At 30.8% G+C, this 22464-nt stretch overlaps 2 protein-coding genes and 1 long non-coding RNA gene across 14 annotated transcripts; 2 read left to right on the plus strand and 1 right to left on the minus strand.

Moving 5' to 3' along the window:
* Positions 1-657: 657 nt before the first annotated feature.
* On the plus strand, positions 658-9983 carry LOC100263602 (SNF1-related protein kinase regulatory subunit beta-3). 12 transcript variants are annotated; one of them, XM_019220716.2, is made up of 5 exons: positions 666-858; positions 5983-6095; positions 7922-7994; positions 9327-9371; positions 9445-9983. In XM_019220716.2, exons 4-5 carry the CDS (start codon positions 9345-9347, stop codon positions 9769-9771), a joined length of 354 nt encoding a protein of 117 aa, XP_019076261.1. In that variant the 5' UTR covers positions 666-858; positions 5983-6095; positions 7922-7994; positions 9327-9344; the 3' UTR covers positions 9772-9983. The 12 variants fall into 12 exon arrangements, with proteins under 12 accessions (XP_002277230.1, XP_019076261.1, XP_010651811.1 ...); XM_010653509.3 differs by lacking the exon at positions 7922-7994 and adding an exon at positions 8426-8506; XM_010653506.3 differs by lacking the exon at positions 7922-7994 and adding an exon at positions 2456-2555 and having other exon boundaries at positions 667-858; positions 9277-9371.
* A 6411-nt stretch (positions 9984-16394) lies between these two features.
* Positions 16395-19298, minus strand: LOC132253905 (uncharacterized). Its single transcript, XR_009465800.1, has 2 exons — positions 19213-19298; positions 16395-16630 (listed from the first exon to the last, which is right to left on the minus strand). It is a non-coding gene; the product is annotated as an uncharacterized LOC132253905 (long non-coding RNA).
* Positions 19299-20411: 1113 nt separating this feature from the next.
* On the plus strand, positions 20412-22464 carry LOC100253304 (high affinity nitrate transporter 2.4). Its single transcript, XM_059737263.1, has 3 exons — positions 20412-21221; positions 21310-21425; positions 21605-22464. Exons 1-3 carry the CDS (start codon positions 20412-20414, stop codon positions 22269-22271), a joined length of 1593 nt encoding a protein of 530 aa, XP_059593246.1. The 3' UTR covers positions 22272-22464.

A 22464-nucleotide genomic window follows, 5' to 3' on the forward strand; every position in this document is an offset into this window, starting at 1 on the left:
TAAAAATATTAAATATTTAAGTAAAAAAAAAAAAATTAAAACCGTGGTCAAGTTAAATTCATGAACGGAAAAGTTAAAACTATAATAATTAACTTTGATTTTTACATAAAAATTTAAAAATATATAAACAATAAAATAATATAACAATATATAATATTTATAAAATAAATAAATATTTTATTTAACTAAATATAAAAAAGCTAATATCCTAATCTCCAAATTTATTCATTATATATTTATTTTTATATTAAATTTATTCTCATTGATTATTTATTATATATTATTATTTTATGTATAAATATACATAGATAATTCAATTTAAGAAATATAAAAAGATAAAATATTTTTTAAAAATGAAATTAAAAATATTTTATAAAGCTAACATATTAAAAAAAAAAAAAAAGATAGAAATATTAAAGAGGTGGGGAAAAAGAGAAAATGAAAAATAATGTGGTACGGTGATTGCCACGTGTCAAAATTTTTTACTTTTAAAAAGAGTAATAATAATGATGACCTCATTTATCTCGTTAAAATAAAATAAAAAAAAGAAAAAAAAATTGGTAGTTGGCTTAGTTAGAGGAAGTTTATATAATAATAAATAATAATAGTAATAATAATAATAAAAATAAAAATAATAAGAATAATTTAAGAAGAATAACAGGCATCGAGTTTAATTGGAATAATAGCAGATGCTCGTCCTCTTTCCTTCAACCAAACAACAAACCCTACATTCGAGCAACCATCCCCATCCCACCCTCCCTCGCCGTGGTTCCGCTGCTACGCCTCCGCTTCCGCCGCCGATGCTAGATCTAGTTGGTGGTTTAGGGCTTTCCGATTTGGCTTCGTCTTCTTCTTTTGGTAAATCTTTTGATTTCAGCTGAGGCTTCTCCTTCACCTTGTCATCTTCTTTTTCTTTTCAAAAGTTTAGAAGCTAACAGTTTTGTTCAGTGGAATAAATCAAGAGAACTTTGAGTTTTTACCCCAATTTTGGGTTTTTGTTGATTTCGCCCCACAATTTTGGATGAGTTAATTAAGTTTTGATAATTTTATGTTTAATTCTGTTAATTCTTTGGCTGCATTTTTGGGTTTGCGTTTTGTGGGTGTGTATTATTTGCTTTCTGTGTTTGGTGGCTGAGAAAACGTGGGAAAAAGATAATCAGTACTTTGAATCTTACACTTTGTAGTTGGAAAATGTACTTGCCTATCTCAAAGTATTGTAATAGGCACAGTTCAGTCGAACGTTCTTGTTTTCAGTTTTTCTTTTTCTTTTTCTTTTTCTTTTTTTTTTCTTTTCCTACAAGTTCTAGTAGCCAAACAGAGCACAATTGATTGTTGGGATCCATTTGTTTTTTGGTAATTCTAATGAAGTGTAGGAGTTGTCTCTTTCAAGGCCCTGGTTGGATGTTGGTAAAAAAATTAGGGAAAGGAAAACAAATTTCAAAACTAAGGCACTGTTTTCTCTGGAACAAAAAAACAAGAAAATGTGATTAGCAACCAGAAAATTGAAAATCTTAAAAAATGGAAAACATAGCGTTTATAGGGAATATATTTTAGTTGTTTTCGCTTGTTTTGTAAGAGCTGTTTTAAAAAATAATTCTACAAATATGAAGAATGATTAACAATAAAGCACTGCATAGAAAGGTTATTCTAAAAATAGATTTAAAAACATAAAAAATGGTTTTAAAATATTTCAGGTTCTCAAACAGACATTTGTTTTACAAAATGTTAGAGAAGAGTTTTAAAAGATTGTTTCAAAAAACTGTTTAAAAAAATAGTTATCAAATAGGGCCTAAGTTGTTTTACAGGATTTTCCCCCATGTTCGTGTTTATGTTATAGATAGAAAGTTCAGTTCTTAAAATTCTCATATTGTTGTGTTTGATGATTTAAGAACTAGTGGTGGAATGTAAAATAGATTTAAATGGAAACCCAAATGCAGAAATGATGGGAGAAAGTTGTGGAACTGAAGTGATAAATAATAATGACAAAGAGATCCTTTAATATATAGAATATAAAGAACATAAAGAATATAAAAAAATTATATTGTTCTTTTGCCTATTAAAAAGAAAAAAAAGAATATGAAGAATTTTGGAAAAATAACTGTCTATTCATTGATTTGAAATAGAAGAGTTCATCATTTTGACAAATGCATAATCAAATTGTATTAATTGACTCATCTTACTAACATATTAAAGGTCTTATGGGCAAAATTGCACATATAAAAAATAAAATTAAATGACATCAAGTATAATTCGTCTAAATATGATGGTACTTGTCTTTCTTTAACATTGGAGTAGTCATTTTTTTACTGGCTGAACCAATATCCTTACTTGGGTCCATAGGTGTCTAGAGATATGCCTTTTGTCTCACCTAATAAGCCATACCCAATATTTAGATTGGGTTAACTTCATTTTCTTCCATGCTTTTTGATTACTCATTAAGTTTAGATGTCTTCAGCACAGCAACTACAGGGAATAATTGGCCCCATTGAATAAAAAGGAGCTTGATCAGTGTAAGCATAAATAGAGGCAACCTTGAAGTGAGTCAGGTTACCAAGGTGACAAAAATTTTTATTACACAAACTTTTTTTTTTTGATAGGTAAATAAAGCAAATATGCCTATCAAAACTATTAACTAGCATTAGTTTAATGATCTATAAAACTATTCTGTGTTGATGCATATGTTTCTTGCTTCCAAAAGGAAAGTAGGGTGGGAATAGAATTTAGTATAAGTGAATAATATTTATATATTATGAATGATATTATGTGAAGTTGAATATTGTTGTTTTATTTATAATAATATTTATATTTTACAAATAATGCTATAGTATAAGTGAATATTGTTATGTTTTGAATATTGTTATTTTGTTTATAATAATATTTATATTTTATAAATAATACTATAATGTAAGTTAAAATTGTTCTTGATAGGTAAATTTTTGTCCCCATTGGGACTTGAATTTGGAACCACCCACAAACCCTTCCCATCCCTTGAGTATAATATAAGTTAATATTGTTATGTTAAACATTAAACTTGTTCTCCAGTTAGTTGCTTAGATTATCTCTTTTCCTTGACTAGTTTCTCCTATTATGTTTACTTCTTCTTACCCTTGATATTATTACATGTCAACTATATAAGTAATGCATGGATGAAACCTTAATCTCCCATTCAAGTATCTTTGCATGACAAGTGTGTCCGATCATATGCTAAAGATAGGTAAGTTGTAAATTTGTGAAAATGGTTTTCTCATTAGGCCAAATTCAAGTTGACAACTTATGTGTATAGTATGTGATCGGTGACTTGTTTGCACATTATGTTTGAATTGTCAGTTTGGACATTTTAGGAATTCCGACTACCATCTCTATAAAGTTATTTGCTTGTACTTTGTCCATATAGAGAAATTTTGAAAATTGTTCCTCTTGTTCAATGGGTGCTTATTTAGACAAGGTGACATATTGTTAGTTATTTAGTTAAGCTAACTAATAGAGTGTTTATGTCTCGGTCAAGTTGTATACTTGGAGAATTATGGGAAAATGCTGCTAGAGGTTTTTGAAAACAAAGCTAAGCACCAGCAATTAACTCTTTTAAGTGTTATGTACTTCTAAATGAGATGGGAACCACCACTTGATTTAAGGCAGAAGGCATAGCATACACATTATAGGCTGACATCCACATTTGTTCTATTGTGATTCAAGGGCATGGTTGGCTAGGAACTAATCCAAAAAAAACCAATTTATCTAATAAATAAGAGTTGAATATGACAATGAAGTTTTGGAGTCCTTAAAAATTGCCTTCAACCATGTACTGTGTAAAGATGAGACTTTCATGTTCTTATAAGTTTGGGAGAGCAGCTTCCCTTGCATTTTTTGGACAATTTGGAAGGAAAGAAACCAGAGAATGTTTGAAAATAAGGAGCAGTTGGTTCTAGCCCTAAAACACTTATTTCTTAGCAATTGTGTTTTGTGGGTTAGCTTGTAGATTGAAAAGGGCTCAATCTCTCTTTTTTATTTTGTAGATTGGGTGGGTTTTGGTTGAGGGAGAACAGATTGTTTTTTTTTGTTGCTGTTTCTCTGATTGGTAGTGCCTTCTGGGCCTGTATGCTAGGGGGTTATAGCATTTATTTTTTGTTATTTATAATGTTCGCCTTCTTACTTATCAAAAAATCTTAAAACATTCTTAAAAAAAATGAAAATTACAAGATATATATATATATATATATATAATTAGGTAGACTTAATTTTTTTTTTTAAATAATCTTTTATCATACATAACATTATTTAAACAATGATAAAAGTATGTGTTTAGATTGATATATTATAATATTAAAATAAAAAAAAATCTTTTATTTAATTACTTTGTGCTAAATTTAATTAATTATGCTTTTTTTTTAAAAAATTAATCATTACTTTTGATTTAAGGTTGACATGAGTAATTACTAATTTCCTAATATCTCCATTTCATCCTTGCATAGAAGATTGAACACAACAAAGAATTAGCCATGGATCTAGCTGTAGCAAACCATGTGCATTGCTCATCTCCTTCAAATCTTCTCCATTTTCATTCTCTCTCTCCCTAACTCCATTGCCCTTCTCTCTACATCACCCCCTTTTTCATCATTAGGATGCTTAGGCTTAAAGTCATCTCAGGGTCATCACATGAATTGTCCTAAAATCACTTTTTTATCTCCAAGTTTTTTCACAAAAATATTGAGCTCAATTCTTTGTATCGTAATGGTGATGACCGGGATGGATGCAACTTAATCTAGTCACACCAATCTCAGTCAAGATTTTAAACCTTGGATGTAGGTAAAACTTATAGTACTTCAACAAAAAAAAAAAAAATTAAAAAAAAAAATCATATGCATTCAACAATATTATAAGCAATCAAAAATTTCCTTGCATATGCAAATCTTTTGGGGTGGAGTACTAAGAGGCGACTTGCTTGTCATTTGCAACAAGGATACTTGCTTGTGTCGATTACAAAATGGTAACAAATAGTATTACATTGATCACCTATCAAAAAAAAACAAATAGTATTACATTGATCGTTGTCAATTTTTCCCAATTGATCACATGATTCGACCTGATAACAGATTCTTCAATGGTAATGAGGAACATAAAGTAGCATCAGAACAATTGTTTAGGAATGACATTGAATTAGTTAGAATGGATGAGCTCTCTAGGAAAGAAATCAAGAGCTGTGATCTCTAGAAAAGAAATCAAGGGCTTATATATCAATAAACAAGAAAAAGGGAGATGTCATACATCAGAACAACTAGAAGAAGAGTATTTTCTTTCAATTGCCATATCAGAATGCTCTCATTGTGCATCACAGTTTGAATGAAATGCATATTGAAAAGAATGTGTGTGACAATATTGTTGGTGCCCTATTGACATTGAGGGCCAAACAAAGATAACCAAAATGGTTGTTTTGACTTACAAGCTATGGTTATAGAAACCAATTTCATCCAATGCAAAGTGGGAATAGAGTTTCCCTTCTGCTAATGCTAATCATTACTTCAAATGAGAAAAAAGAATCATGCAACTTTTTGAATGAGGTAAGAGGTCCTAAATGATTATGCTTCTAACATCTCCGCTGTAGGCTAGGGAATGCATGATTGTCATGTTCTCAGTAACAATTCTTACTTACAATTTTGTAGAGCTATGCCTAGAAATGGATATGCACTTTAGTTGTGCAGTTTTTTGTGGCATTTGCACTCAAAGTTGTTGAGAATAGATCAGTTAGAGTGCTTTGAGAATGATAATAGTCACATTTTGCAATTTGGAAAGGATATTCTCCATCATTCTTCGATATTGTGTTGCATTTACTTGTTCATCTTGTTACTCAAGCAAAGGTTACTGGACCAATGCAATGCGAATGAACTGATCCTTTTGAGCAGTTTGTTCTCATTTTGTAAATCTCATGTCTATTGGCTTAAATGTGGTTCATAATTTATGTCTTGGTTTGTATATGGTTGATAATAGGTACCTGGCATGTTGAAGTCTTATGTGCATAATTAGAGTCGTCTGGAAGGTTCTATTGCAAAAGGATTGCAAGAGGATTTATAGCTGAAGAATGTGCAACGTTTTGTTTAAAGGTACTTGCATGATGCCGAATCTAAATATGATCGTGAGGAAAAAAATTGTCTCAGTGTAAATGACATAACAATTGGAGGGTTGACCAATTTTGGAATGCAAAGTGACGGGTTGACCAGTTTCAATTCTTATGCAAACTACTTCATTTTTCTCTTCCTAATCATTATGATTAGCATTTAAAAATGAAGAGCAAAATGAGTCGATGGCCTCCAAGTTGTGGTATTTTTTCCCAACCATGAACTAGAATATGAGTTTGAATCACAACTCTTCTAAAGATCATGATGAGAACATTGGAAAGATTACAATTATTAGTAAGGTTTTGTTTTGGTCTATGCCTAACATTGCCCTAAAATCAGTGTTCTAAAAATTAATACAAATTGGTTTGTGACAACTGACTGTTTATTTATTTATTTATTTATTTTTGAAATTATTAAAAAAATCCCAACCTAGAAAGAGAAGAAGAAGAGCAGAAAGAACCACTAGAAGGCATCATAAAAAGAACTCATAAAGGAAAGAGATTAGGGATATACTGAAATCACCATCATCCTCTGGTTGGGAATGGCATCATCAGCTTTGACAGCACATCATTGCTGCTTCTGCCTTTCACTGTCTTCTCCTGTTTCCTCCTAAATCCAGTTAAAACTTCACATGCTTCTCTACACATTTGTTGCTATGGTCTTCTGCTTATGCAGAGCACTCCCAGAAAGAGAAAGCTAAAAGGTCAAATTCCAGAAGCCTCTGGTTAGGGTCTTAGAATAATCCTCTTAAGCTAGCCTAAAGGGCTCTACAAAAGAGCAGGATGCCCCATTTGGAGGCTCACCATTTTTTCCTTCACACTGGGTTTACCGGGTTTGCCAATCAGCACTTGCTCCATTAAATTCAATTCTTCCAGCTCAGTAGAATAACCCAATTCCTCCCTAGGCTGTCCACCAGAACTAAGCCCTGTTTTTCATTAATGGGTTACTTACCCTCATAGGTATAACACCTAACCTTTGAAATTTTAAATGTCCATGTGCCTTTCACATGGCCCTTTAACCACATCCTATCATATTCTCTTAGGACTAAACCTATTGCTTGACAAGAATGTATGCACAAACACAAAACACACCCGCTAGCAAACACTTGTCTTTGTTTACACATCATGCTTTTTCTGATGAGAATATATTACTAAAGCTATATATTCCATGGAATCAAACTTATGTTTTTCATTAATATTGTGAAAGCTAGAAAATAATTAGAAAACTCGAGAGTGCTCGCTCTTTAAAAAATGGTATTCTTTTTTGTTATTTTTAATATTATATATATATATATATATATATAGATATAGATATAAAATTTTATAATTATTTTAATTTTAATAATAGATAAATATTTTTATGATATCATGTTGACATTATGGTCCTCGACTAATTACCCATGACCAAATAAATTTTTTGGTTCAATTGCCACTTTGGGTCTAAACTCATTGGTTCCATCTTTAGCCCTAATGAAAACTATAACTTTTCAATAGCATCTATTTTCTTGGCTTGTGATTAAAAAATTGAAGATGTTCATTTTTGTACGAAATCCCCTCAATTGAGAAATATTTTATAAAATTTTAATCATGGCTGCATTGTTAACCACAACAAAAATCTATACCTGCCGCACATAATGTGATATGCTTGGACATGGTTCTCTCAAGCTGTAACAAAAGGTTAGTAACAGATTATTATGTTTCAGTCACAGTTAATAGATCATTACTTAAAGTCTTATTTTGTGTCCTGTTGAGTTTAGATTGTATATCTCTGCACCCTGAACTATCTTTATGCCTGTATCCTTGTACCTGCAGTGGTAGCTGAGGCCCATGTTCAAGTCTCACATGTCATTTTCCTCCTTCACACCCTCTCTAAGAAAGAAGCATCGTGAGTTGGATCAAGAGTTCAAAAATTTGGCACTTTTTTAAATAATTTGATTCCATTTAAACCCTTCCCAACATAGCATTGTCACATTAACCTGGTGTCAGTATGTGTGTGATTCATTTTTCTGGTATTCTGTTATGTAGGAATATATCTTCCTGTTACTCATGGTCATATCTTTTCTCAGTCTTACTTCTGCTTTTCCTCTTGTCCTTGCATCATCCTCAAGTAACAAAAACACTCCTTAGTAATTCAACTCTGTTTCTGAAACATGACTAAACCTTCTAGGGAGTCTCATTTCGTTCTGCCTCTGTTTGCTCATGAATGTGGTAATTTCTGATTCTGTTCCTTAGTCTTACAACTCATCCTTTTCAACATCCTCATCTTTTAGCAATGCTCATTTTATGGACATTTGGTTCTTAATCACTTGGCATTAGGTAACAGGTTCTTACAAACTTGGTCCCACTTTTCATGACATGGGGAGCGTTGTATGGACATCACTCAGCTATGGAGCCTAGGTGAGGTCACCCCCTCTAACCTTCCAAACAAAAAGAGAGGAAAAAGGAGGTAGAACATATGCTTGCATAGGGTTTCATACTTGCTATTGCCAGTAATTGAGACTCTGGAGACCACGGAATTTGGGTGATTATGTAAAGAGAGTCTCATATGGTGATTCATTCTATGCAAAAGCATTGTGTTAGGTTGTGCCAGCAAAGAAGCTAGCTAAAGGCTTATAATGCAAATGTTTTTCTCTATTTTCATTTTTGGCTCTTAGGCATCTTTTTTATGGGGTTTTAGTTAAACTTGCCAAGCTATAGCCAACAAAGGAAATTATCTGTCAAGTACTTTCTATAATCTTATGCTCATACCTGTTCATGCAAATGGTCTTTGGTTAATATATCATTGCCTTTCTTTGAGCTCGATGATGTCCTATTTGCAAATCCCTGAATACGGATTCACATGTAGTGGTGACCCAGAGGAATTATGATTATTATTTTTAGATGAACCAAACCTCAGGATAAAGCAGTTACCCCGTGGAAAGGATCCTGTCTATTTGTGTGTGCGTGAGTTGACCCAGAGGAGTTACGATTATTGTTTTAAGATGAACCAAGCCCCAGGATCAAGTAGTTAACCTAGGACCCTGTCTTTTTGAGTGTGTGTGTGATTTTGCCTTCAATTTGTATTTGGACATATCCAGTTGCTTCTAACTTTTGCCATTTTGTATGTGAGATCAGCAATGCCAATATTTTTCAGATGCTTACAGAACATAACACCATTTCTTTTTCAGGCCACCAATATCATTATTGTATCATCTTATGAGCTTTTACTGTTTGCCAGTTGCTTTCCATTTTCAACATGAACAACCCCTACGGTGAAGATCAAGTAAGCTATGAATCTTGGTGGCCATTTTGACAACCAAATGTAAGTGGGTTCTAAACATGTATACTTTCTGCAGGATGACACTACTGTTGTAGGTTTTGAAGTTCCAAAATCACCTGATTCAAGCTACAATAACGTGTACCCTGGGCACGAAGATGAGGCAAAGGACCCACCTCCTGTCCCTCCACACCTGCTACACCCCTTGCTCAGCCATCCGTCAAGCAGAGACACTTCTGGGACTCTTCCAGTGCCGCAGAATGTGATTCTCAACCATCTTTACATTGAAAATAGGGAGACCCCACGATCTGTGGTGGCGCTTGGTATCACTCACCGTTTCCGATCAAAATTTGTTACAGTAGTGCTTTACAAGCCAGTTCAAAGAAGTGCTAGTACCAGCACTTAATGTGCATACATGTAAACCTTCATTAGGATTGCTTGTCTGTCCTTGTTTTGACGGGGAGGAGAGTGATTACAGAACCCAAATAGGAAAATTGAAGAATGTTTATCGCCTTGAGAGGCCTATGAACCTAGATTTTGTTTCATCATTTGACTTTCAATTTCTCTGGACTTGAATTATCAATGCCATCTTATGAGGGTAGATCCCCCATTCATTTAGCTTTTGTGTTCATATTCTCATGGCAAGTATTTTGTATTTTATGATTTATACTCCCATAATAAGTATTCTACATGCAGAAGATATTCTATTCAACTATACCCTGTATTGGAGTTTATCATGCTGCCAGCAGTCAGCTCATTCATTCCCTGTAGGCAGAAAAAGAAATGTATTTGGAAAGTCCAATCTTCATGAGATTGCATCTTTATTCATTGGCATGCCATCCTATACCCACAGGTCATTGTTTCATGGACCCTGCCCGCAATCTGAAATGAAGGACCATATTAGTCATTGTCATTGTGTGAAGGAAAAAGAATTTTACATTGTTTTTTTTTACTTATTTGAACTGCAGCATATAAAAGTAGGAGGGTGGATTTTCCCGACACCATTTCAATCCATAAACCATCCATTACATGTTTTAGTAACTTGAAAGAGGATTTTAAACTCATGGGCATAGACGAGGATGTGGTTGTGGTAGTGGAAGGAATCTCCAATACCATGGTTTTTATGGTAGTAATTCCTCAAATTCTTAAAAAAAGAAAGCCTCATTACACTATCAAAAGTGGAGGAATATCGAGGCAAAATAAAACGGGAAAGTGTATACAAGATAAACCTTCTAAGAACTGAGAATAATTGTTATAGATGTGGTATAAAAGAAATTGGATTTATACCTATCATACATCGAAACATTTGGTCGACTTTTACCAAACATCAATAAAAGCAAAAAAAAAAAATAGATAGAGATGAACTTTACCGATGGTGATGGATTTGATCTAACCTACTATGACATTGATTTCTTTGAAGGTCTTAGTGAAAAAACTATTTAATAAATGATAAAAATACCAACATTGACTAATATTAATTTATATCTTGTTATATCAATTAATATATCATTATTTCTTATATTTACATCTTGTTATTACATTCATATCATTATTTACATTATGCCTTGTTTTTTTTTTTTTTTTCTAAATATTAGTTATATCTAAAATCCAAAATCCATGTGTTCTTGGGTCTCAAGATAAATGAGGATAATGTATGTCTCATGCACATAATTCTTCAAGATAAAAAATACTTCCTCGAATTGACATTAACAAAAGTTAATGTAAGTACCATACTTGGTACTACAAACTTGGTTGAAAGCTTGAGAAAAGTAAACTTAATGTTACCAAATGGAACTAGATTCCATATAAATGATGTTTTATATTTTAGAAAATTTAGAAGAAATTTGCTCAGTTTTAAATATATCCATAGAAATGGATATCATATTGAAACTATGAATGGAGGGAATATAAAATATTTTTACATTACTTCTATTATATCTAGTTAAAATCTTGTAGTGGAAAAACTCTTAATTTTCTCCTCTAAGTTGTATCATATAACTATAAAGCCTGTTGAATCATATGTTGTCATGAATCAGAAGTTCAATGACTCAAAAAAATTTTATTCTTTGGCATGACATACTAAGCTACCCAAGGTCTTCAATAATGCATTAAATAATAGAACACTCACATGAGCATCCACTAAAGAAACAGGAGATTCTTTTATCCAATGAATACTCATGTGATGCCTGCTTACAAAGTAAATTGATAGTCGGACCATTTTTTACTAAAATCATATTTGAGTCACCAATCTTTTTAGAAGGACTACATGGGGGCACATGTGGGTCTATCCATCCACCATGTGGATCATTTCGTTGTTTTATGATCTTAATAGATGTTTTTACTAGGTGGTCACATGTTTGTCTCCTTTCTACATGTAATGTTGTCTTTGCTAGGCTCATTGCACAAATGATTAGATTACAATCACAATTTCCAAATTATTCAATCAAGACAATACGTTTGAATAATGTCGACAAATTTACTTCTCAAACATTCATTAACTATTGCATGTCAGTATGAATAAATATTGAGCATTTTGTTGTTCATACTCATACCCAAAATGATTTAACAGAATCATTTATCAACGTCTCCAATTAATAGTTTGACCATCACTAATGAAAACCAAATTACCTACTTCTGCCTAAGGATATACTATTATGCATGTTGTAGCTTTAATCTGTATTCAACCTACAATTTACTATGAATACTCTCCTTCATAACTTGTACTTGGGAAACAACCAAATATCTCTCACTTATGAATATTTGGTTGTGCAATATATGTATATCAATTGCACCTACATAACACACTAAAATGGGTCTCCAACGAAGATTTGATATTTATGTAGGTTTTGATTCTCTATCTATCATTATCTTAAATCTTTAACAGACGATGTTTTTATAGTTCGCTTTGCGGATTGTCATTATAATAAGAGTGTTTTTCTATCATTAGGGGGAGAAAAAATTATTTCAGAAAAATGATGAGAAATTACATGGAACTCATCTACTAAATCATTTCAGATAAAAAATCAACAAAAAGATGAAAATCCAAAAAACAAATTGTTTGAAAAGAACAAAGGTAAGCTAGTTTTGAGGATTTCCGCTTTAGAAAGTAAAGAACCCTTTTCTATACTTTATTCTTTCTTATTCTATTCTTCTACTTTGTTTCTTATTTGAATTTTAAGGATTTCCCTTTTGCTTTTTATATGGGGTAATTTGGTTTAAAAAAAAAGATTTATTTTTTATATTTTGAAAAGGCAAAGGTTAGTTTTACAAATTCAAGGTTAATTTGCCCCTTCTAACCGCATATTCTTTTAAAAAATAATTTTATAAACACACATAATAATTAAAAATAAAATATCTCAAATAAAAGTTATTTTCAAAATATATTTAAAAACATAGAAAATAAGTTAAAAACATTTTAAAGTACTAAATAAACTTTTATTTTACAAAAATTGTTGTCAAAAGCTATTTTTTAAAACTTCTTTTGAAAACACTTCCCAATAGAGCTTATTTTATGTTGGAACTGTTTTCAACCAAAAGAAATTGAAAACACTTTTGATTAATAGTTGTTGCCAAAATAGGATTTGTAGAATTATTAAATAAAAACAATATGTTTATGAAAATATATTTTATTTTTTTTAGTTTTTTATTTAATTTTTAGGGATTATTTAAAAAAATAATTGAATAAATATGAATAGTTTGAAAAATAAAATATTACCAATAATGTTCTAAAGTGTAAAGCATTATTTGTCAAACAAACTTTTGTTTTAAAAAATTATGATAGAAGTGTTATTGAAAACTGTTTTTAAAATCTATTTTTTTTAATAATTATTTTTGTAAATATTTCTGAACAGATTTCTAGTTCTAGTTATTTTATTGGACAAAACCTTTTATCCTAATAAGTTAAAAGAGAAAATATTGATAAAACTTAAATACTTTAAATAATATTAAATTAATTTTATTTCTATTTGATAATGATTTTAAAAAATATTTTTATTATTTTTAACATTTAAATAACATAAATTTTAAAATATTAAAAAATTTAAAAAGTGACATGGATTTTTTTTCTCTTTTTCCTCAATTTGATTCCACTAAATAGTTTTGTCTAGGAAATTTTAAAAGGGAGAATTACCCAAAAGGGTGGGTTAGAAAAAATAATGACTATGAAGGCTCACTCTTTTAGAGGACAATTTTACCCTTGAATATGTTTTCTATATTATTTATAAATAAATTGAGATTGTGAATGATGTGGGATCCATACATGATGATAAGTACAAGTTGAAAAAAATTGTTGTCACTTTTGAACAATCAACTGTTTAAAAATTTACTATTTTTTTTAAAAACAAAATTGAGATTTTTTAAAGAATCTTGTAAAAAAAATAATTTTTAATATCTCATAAATAAAAACAATATCTTAAAGTTATTATATCGTTTTATATATAAAACATACAATTAAAAACTTTGTTATCATAATATAATAAATAATTATTTTTTACAAGCACTCATCAATTGAACAATATATAAATATTCAATTGACTAACACACACCTATTAAATGGAATAATTCACAATTATTCATTGGGTAATATAGCACGTGAAAAAATTAAATAAAAATAAATTAAATTATGTTATAATATATTTAATGATAGTGTATTTATATTGTAAGTATACTATATTTATGTCGTACCTATATTTCATTATAAAAGTAATAATTCTAAAAATGTTTATTCATACTTTATTGGTATTAACACATCGTATTAATATATTAACAACATTTATTTAGTGTTTTGAAATTATTTAATAATTTTTGTATATATATATATATATATATATATAAACTACATGAATTCAAATTAATATTTTATTTGATTTTAGAAATTATTTATGATATAGGTATGTTGTAAAATATGGTATGATCATACAAAATTACCATTTTTATAAAAAAATTCATAAATTTCTTAATTAGGTTTTATTGTAATGTATTGTAATATAAGTGTATTTATATTGTAATTATAACATATTTTTATTGTACCTGTATTTTATAATAAAAGTAATAATATTGAGGATCATTTTTTATACCTTATTAATATTCAACATATCAAATATATTAACATCATCTACTCGATGCATTATGAAAATTTAAAAAAAAAAAATACTATGCAAAGGAAAAAAAATCATATAAATTTTTTAAAATTATTTTATTATAAAAATAAAAAATAATTAAACATTCTCTATCATTTTCTTATTCTTTTTAGAGAATTTGAATGAAAAATTAAACATTTTATCTTCCTTAAATTTAATACAAAAACATAATTTATCAATTTAAAATTATAATATATATATATATATATAAATCATCATTTTTATTATATAATTATAAAACTTAATTTTTTCTTCATAAAATTAAAATTTAGAATAAAAATAAAAAAGGTAAAAAAAATAAATGATATTTTAAAAATATTTTTTAAAAGTATTTTTGTTTTAAATAGTAAATTTAAATAACAAATTATATATAATTGTAAGACTTAAACCTAAAATTTTGATTTAAAATTTAAATATCAATAATTACAATAAATATGGGACCCATGTACCATAAATGTATTGACAAATCAAGTAAAGTGTTTTAAATGCTTTAAATTTTAAAAGTTTTAGTTAAAGAGCAATTTTAGTATATTAAGCTTATTAAAGTCCTTGTCAAGAATTATTAAAAGATATCACCTTTTTTTAGTAATTATTTTGTCCGATGTACCCCTTTAGGTAATTCTCCCATTTTAAAATCATGCTCAATCATTCATGTTTTTTTATTTAATTTTTTGGATTTTGTGTGAAAATCAAAGTACATTTTACTCTTATCCTTAGCCTACTGAGCAATCTGATCAAAAGTACAATGTCTTATAATGGAGTTCCCATAAAAAAGGGAGCCCTTATGAGATGAGACGATATAATATTATTAAAATCGAACCAAAGGACAATTCATCATGCCTAGGCTCTCTTGAAAAAAATAATAGTACACTCAAGAAACTTTCAAAGCTTGTGAAAGAGTAAGGAAGGTATATCATATGGTTTGTGTCTCCATCACCCTGCGACCAAACCATGTTAGAAAATGTATTTTGTGTATTTGGAAATTAAGATGCCTCCTTTGACCTGAGAAACTAGCAGTAGGAGATTGTGGAAGGGCGTCCCTTGATTGATTGCAAGTTGCAAACCAATTAATTTTTGCTACAAAAAACAAAGAGGCCATTGAAGAATGGTTTGGGCAATTCATAGATGTAAGTAACTTTTATACGAAGAAAAAAAAGATGCACAAACATAAAGATCTATGTATGATTAGGCAACAGGGTAACTGAAATTTTCACCTAGTTAAGGGGTGGGAGAAAATGAGTGTTGAGACAGGTAACTGTGGAAGTAAGAGAAGCCTTAGATGCAGCCAATTTGGGTTGTTAGAAGTTGGAAACACTACAAGGAAAAAGATATATGGTGACATTTATAATAAGTCATTATAAACATAGGATGTCACTACAACATAGCGTCACCTTATCCACTAACACCATAGAGAGTATCAATTGGTGACGTATTTGGAAGCGACACCAAAGCAGATAAATGGTGACACATTTAGAAGAGACACCATATATTTTTAGTGATGCTTAATTTGATATAGAGTTGTATGAAATATATAAGGTGTCATATTAAATGCATCATCTTTGAGTTATGGTGTCACGTTAAATGTATCACCTTTAATTTATGGTGTCACATCATTGTAAATGATTATGGAAGATATGGTTGTTTTTTGTTGATTAGTTTGTAGATTTTTGTAATGCTTATTAATAAATAAGACTAACCTGTGTAAATTGTCCATAAATATAATAATCATATTACATTTAACTTATATTTTTATAATGCTTATGAATTAATTTGTAACATATTACATCATCCAATAATATTTGTATATCAAATGTTCACAAAATGATAGTACATCAAACACATCAAACCCACCAAAACTAAAAAAGAAAAGTGAATGCACATTAAAACATGATTTAGAAATGTTAAGCTTCCCAACATTCATGTATACTTGCATTTCATATGCATAAAACCGGCTAACCATAAAATGACACAAGAGTTGCATCCAAAAATCCAAAATTCTCAATTCCAAATAAAGTAACGTTTATGTCCTATAATGTATGACATAAGAGTCATATCTAAAAACCTAAATCTTGTTGCCTCTTTCTCCTTTCTTTTTATTCTTCATATTGTCCTCCCAAGAGTGTATACCTGCATTTCATAGTTTAATGAGTTTTAGAGTTCTTATTGAAAATAAAAATGTGATGTTATAAACAATAAACAAATCTAAGTACTAATGTTTTCTTTTTCTTTTTCCTTTTTCTCATTTGGGTATAAAAATAGTTCGTAAAGAATAAGTAATGTTATACAATATCAATGGAAAATTCAATCATATAACAACTAAAGGACTTACCATGAATGATCACGATACATCAATATGATTCATGATTAGTTATAACACAAAAGTAATCCATTCTTCTCTAATTTCATCAAATTCTACTTGAGAATATGTTTTATTTGTCATCAAACTGAAATCAAATGAGAATAACATTAATATCACAATAATTAAAAGTATGAAATTATATACAATTCATTAAATGAGTAAAACCTTTGATGCAATAACTGTAAAATCAACAATTATTTCTTTAATGAATCTCATAACAAAGTAGTCATATTTGAACTCAACATTATTTTTTTACTCTTAAATTATTTTTAAACAAAATAACAATTATTAATATATTGGTTCATTTTTAAATACTTTCACAAGAATATATTTTAACTACAAGTTATTTTAATTTATCAAAAGATTTTTAGGAAATGAGTTATTATCCATTTATTATTTTCTTATTTTTCAAAAAATATTTTCAGTCATTTCATACACGTTTTCAACTACTAAAATTATTGTTTTTATAGAATAAACAAAGAAGCATACACTTCTCCTCCACTCACTAAGTCAACTATTACAATCACCATAATATTTTATTCACCTACCAATATCTCATTCCATTTAGATAACTCTCTCAACAAAATCATTTCTACAATACTTTTTACTCTCCTATGATATTGAATATTTTATTACATTTAGGTGACTCTCAACACAAAGAAAAGTAGGAATGTCTTCTTAGGTTAACTAAACAAAGACTTTTTTTTTTTTACTTTACAATATGTATAAAAAACAATTATTTATTACAAGGAATGTGGTAGAAAGGTCATTTTATTTTTAAAGAATTTTTTAGAATTTCTTAAACATTTACAAAAAATAGAATCTAACGATTTTATTTCTAAAAAAATTGATCAATTCAAAAAAGAAAGAAGAATGTTATTTTTTTTAAGAAAAGTCAATAAACCACTTTATTCTTGAATTATCTAAACAAAACTTACTAAAAAATATTTTATCCCAAATTTATTTTCAAAACTTTCTTATTGAAAACTATCTCATATATAAATTATTTTATTATATAGAGAAATTCTTATTTTATTCTTTTTTTAGAGAAAAATTCACTTGTTTTTTAAATATCAAAGAAGACTATTTTTATGTTTATTATATATATATATATATATATATATATATATATATATATATATATATATATAAATTCTCTTATTTTCATACAAGAAATTTTCATTTATGCCTAAAATACTTTTAGAAAAATCATTGCCAACAAAATTTTATTTTTAAAATTATTTTCAACATTCTTATTTAAAAAAATTATCATTGGATTATTTTCAAAAAAGACAGTCCTAAAAAAATTAACCATTTATAACCCAATTTAAACTCAAAAATTATCCCCAATATTATTTTATATTCCTAAATTATTTTCAAACAAAATAACAATTATTAATATTTTGATTCATTTTTAAATACTTTCACAAAAATATATTTAAACCACATATTATTTTAATTTATCAAAATATTTTTAGGAAATGAGCTATTTTCCATTTATTACTATCCTATTTTTCAAAACATATTTTCAGGCATTTCATTCACATTTTAAATTTCAAATACTAAAATTATTGTTTTTATAAAACAACAAAGCATGTAAATTTCAACTACTAAAATTATTGTTTTTATAGAATAAACAAAGCAACATACACTTATCTTCCATTTACTAATTCAACTATTACAATCACTCCAATATTTTGTTCACCTACCAATAATTCATTCCATGTAGGTGACTAAAAAAAAAAGGCATATTTATAATACCCTTTACCACTCTGATACTCAATATTCTATTCGATTTAGGTGACTCAATACAAAGAAAGTGGGAATGTTTTCATAGGTTAACTGAAGAAAACCCTAAATAACTTAAGTGCTTTTGGATTAATTGAGCATCATCTTGTAGTAGATGTCAATCTCTATTGTTAGACTTCACCAAAAAGCTCCTAGCACGGTGGAAAAAAATATCAAATATAGTCAAGTCTTCAATAAAATATTTTCACATGTGAAAAATTACAACCAATACACTATATAGTTAAGTCTTCAATAAAATATTATTTCATGCGAAAAATTACTACAAACTAGCTAGTGTATCTCTCATTCTCAATTAGACAAAATTTTTAAAAATAATTCATTTTTTTTGTTTTCATTTGTTTTGGGGCTTATTAGCAATGAAACAAAAAATATGTTAGAATGTTAAACCTAGTTTTTACTTCCCTGGAACTCGATAAAAAACATCATTTACAAAACCCACATCATAGATATACTAAATCAAGAGATATAAAACAATTATACTAACAAAGTTTTTTGCATTAATAAAAAAAATGAAGATGATAGATAAGAGATTTTGACTTACCCGAGATTTTACGAAGCAAAGAATATCAATTATGGGTGTGCCGACCATGGGTGTGAGAAGAAGGAGAAGAAAACGATGGTTAGGGTTAAACAATAAGATCTTTTATATTAGTTAATGTATATATGGAAACAATGGACTTTTCATAAATTGTTCCTACTCACTATTTTTAAAAAGGGCCCATTGAGTTATAAAATTTAAAACTTTTTATTTCATATGGTGTCACTTCCAAAAAATGACACCGTAAATCTGAAATTAGCATCATCTAACTATCCTAATTGAAGATTTTTTATATGATGTGTCACCTTTATAAATTTTAAGTTCAATGGTGTCATTATTTTAAATGTGACACCATAAATAGTGACATCATAAATTATTTTTGTAGTAGTGAAACTATCCCAGACTATTTTCTTTGAAGCTCAGTGGTGTCACTTGACATTTATGAGGTAAGCAGTTGTCTTTCACTGTTACACTGCTGCCTTTTCAAAATCAAAGCAAATAATGTCCTTAATTTTTCACCACTGTGTACCAGAAAGCCTAGATGAGTCCCCATAGTCCAAGTCCAAAAGGATAGAATATGATGTTCCCAGAAATGGACCACGGAAGAAATCGATCATAGAGCCCTCGAGACAAACTCCAAAACTATTGACTGAATATTGACAAAATGCCAATTCAAGTAACTTACTGGATTTGTGGATGTACAGCAGATAACCTCTTCGGCAGGTCTAACCACAGTGTTACCTTAAACTAAATTGAATTTGTTTTTCTAACATGTTGTTTGGTTGGAAATAAAAAATAAGGACCAACAATTCAGATGAGGATAAATGCAAAAAATGAAACAGAAAAATTTTACTTAATATATAGGATTATAAAACTGATCAGGGGGGTTCTTGACCTTTGTGGTAAATAACTAGCTGCTGGGTCCTCCAAAGTCCAACCAATGCTATGTGATCCTTTGGGATATACGATGAGACTTCCCCCATTGATATGCAGATGCGGCAAAACGGATTCTGTATTTGTTTATTTGAGTTCCTCCAAGTGCTGCAACCATTGGGAATCTCCATTGGCTCTTTTGAGGCTTTTACAATGTCAACGGTTGCCTCGTATAAGTATCCCTCCACCATGTTCTCCCTCCCTCAGCATCACCTCTCTAGCTTCCTTCATATCAAGACAGGGAAGGAACACCACTTTCCAGAGAAAGAATGAGTGACATTGAAGGGTCCCCAGGAAGCTCCATGCATGGAGTCACAGGCCGAGAACAAACCTTTGCCTTTTCAGTGGCTTCCCCAATCGTCCCAACTGACACCTCTGCTAACTTTGCTTTACCGGTCGATTCTGAGCATAAGGCCAAGGTTTTCAAGATCCTTTCCTTTGCCAATCCTCATATGAGAACCTTTCACCTCTCTTGGATCTCCTTCTTCACTTGTTTTGTTTCCACTTTTGCCGCTGCTCCTCTTGTCCCCATCATACGCGACAACCTCAACCTTACGAAAGGAGACGTTGGAAATGCTGGAGTGGCTTCTGTTTCAGGAAGCATTTTCTCCAGGCTAGTAATGGGTGCAGTTTGTGACCTGTTGGGGCCACGGTATGGGTGTGCTTTCCTTATCATGCTATCCGCCCCAACCGTCTTCTGCATGTCCTTTGTGTCATCAGCAGGAGGCTACATAGCTGTTCGGTTCATGATCGGATTCTCCCTGGCCACCTTTGTGTCTTGCCAGTACTGGATGAGCACCATGTTTAATGGTAAGATCATTGGTCTTGTCAATGGAACGGCCGCTGGGTGGGGAAACATGGGTGGTGGAGCAACTCAGCTCATAATGCCAATTCTGTATGAGGTAATCTGCAGAGTTGGTTCCACTCCATTTACTGCCTGGAGGATTGCATTCTTCATTCCAGGGTGGCTTCATGTGATCATGGGGATCTTAGTCTTAACTCTTGGCCAAGACCTACCTGATGGGAACCTCAGCACCCTGCAGAAAAAGGGAGATGTGTCCAGAGATAAGTTCTCTAGGGTCAGTTTTTTAACCCTCTCATGAGATCATGAACTTTTTGTTGGTGATGATCTGATAAGTTTCAAGCTAATAAGTTGTGTTTGTTCAGGTTTTCTGGTATGCCATCACGAACTATAGAACATGGATCTTTGTCCTGCTCTATGGCTACTCCATGGGTGTAGAGTTGTCCATTGATAACGTAATTGCAGAATATTTCTATGATAGGTACGTTTCCTCCTCCTCACACGTTTCTCCCGAGTTCATGGGTTTGGGTATGGACCTCAACCACTCCTGATGTTAAAACATGCTGGTTGATATGAAAGCAAAGGCCAGAAAGAGGGGCAAAAAGCTAAATTAAAAAGTAAAAGAATTGAACTAACTATATGACGTTCTATATGTAACAGGTTCAATCTCAAGCTACACACTGCCGGAATCATTGCCGCCACCTTCGGCATGGCCAACCTCGTGGCCCGCCCCTTTGGTGGATACAGTTCAGACTTAGCAGGCCGAAGATTCGGCATGAGGGGCAGGCTATGGACCCTTTGGATCCTCCAAACTCTTGGAGGGGTATTCTGTATCTGGCTCGGCCGTGCCAATTCACTTCCCATTGCAGTCTTGGCCATGATGCTCTTCTCCGTTGGAGCTCAGGCCGCATGTGGAGCAACTTTTGGCATCGTTCCTTTCATTTCTCGACGATCTTTGGGCATAATATCTGGCCTAACCGGTGCAGGTGGGAACTTTGGCTCCGGACTGACCCAGTTGGTGTTCTTCAGCTCCTCAAAATTCTCCACAGCAACAGGCCTCTCCTTAATGGGGGCCATGATTGTCGCTTGCACTCTTCCCGTGACATTGGTGCACTTCCCACAGTGGGGAAGCATGTTCCTCCCACCTTCAAAGGACGTGATAAAAGGTACTGAAGAACACTATTACGAGTCCGAGTGGAATGAGGAGGAGAAGCAGAAGGGTATGCACCAGGGAAGTCTCAAGTTCGCGGAGAACAGCCGGTCAGAGCGTGGCAAACGCGTTGCCTCAGCACCAACCCCTCCCAATTCTACACCATCTCATGTTTAGTGCACAAGGCAAGATCGACATGCCTGCATAAGATGAGTACAAAGTTGCTTAACGATGAAGAATAAGTTCATGAGGTGTCAAGAGGGATGAAGTAATAAGTTGTTTACACTTGACATTATTGCTTGAATCGTTAATTAAAAGAGGCACTTTCTAGTAAAGGGTGAGATTTGTTAAAAGAGACATTTCCAGTGAG

Source organism: Vitis vinifera, chromosome 6 (genome assembly GCF_030704535.1).
Source record: "Vitis vinifera cultivar Pinot Noir 40024 chromosome 6, ASM3070453v1".
Taxonomy (NCBI): domain Eukaryota; kingdom Viridiplantae; phylum Streptophyta; class Magnoliopsida; order Vitales; family Vitaceae; genus Vitis; species Vitis vinifera.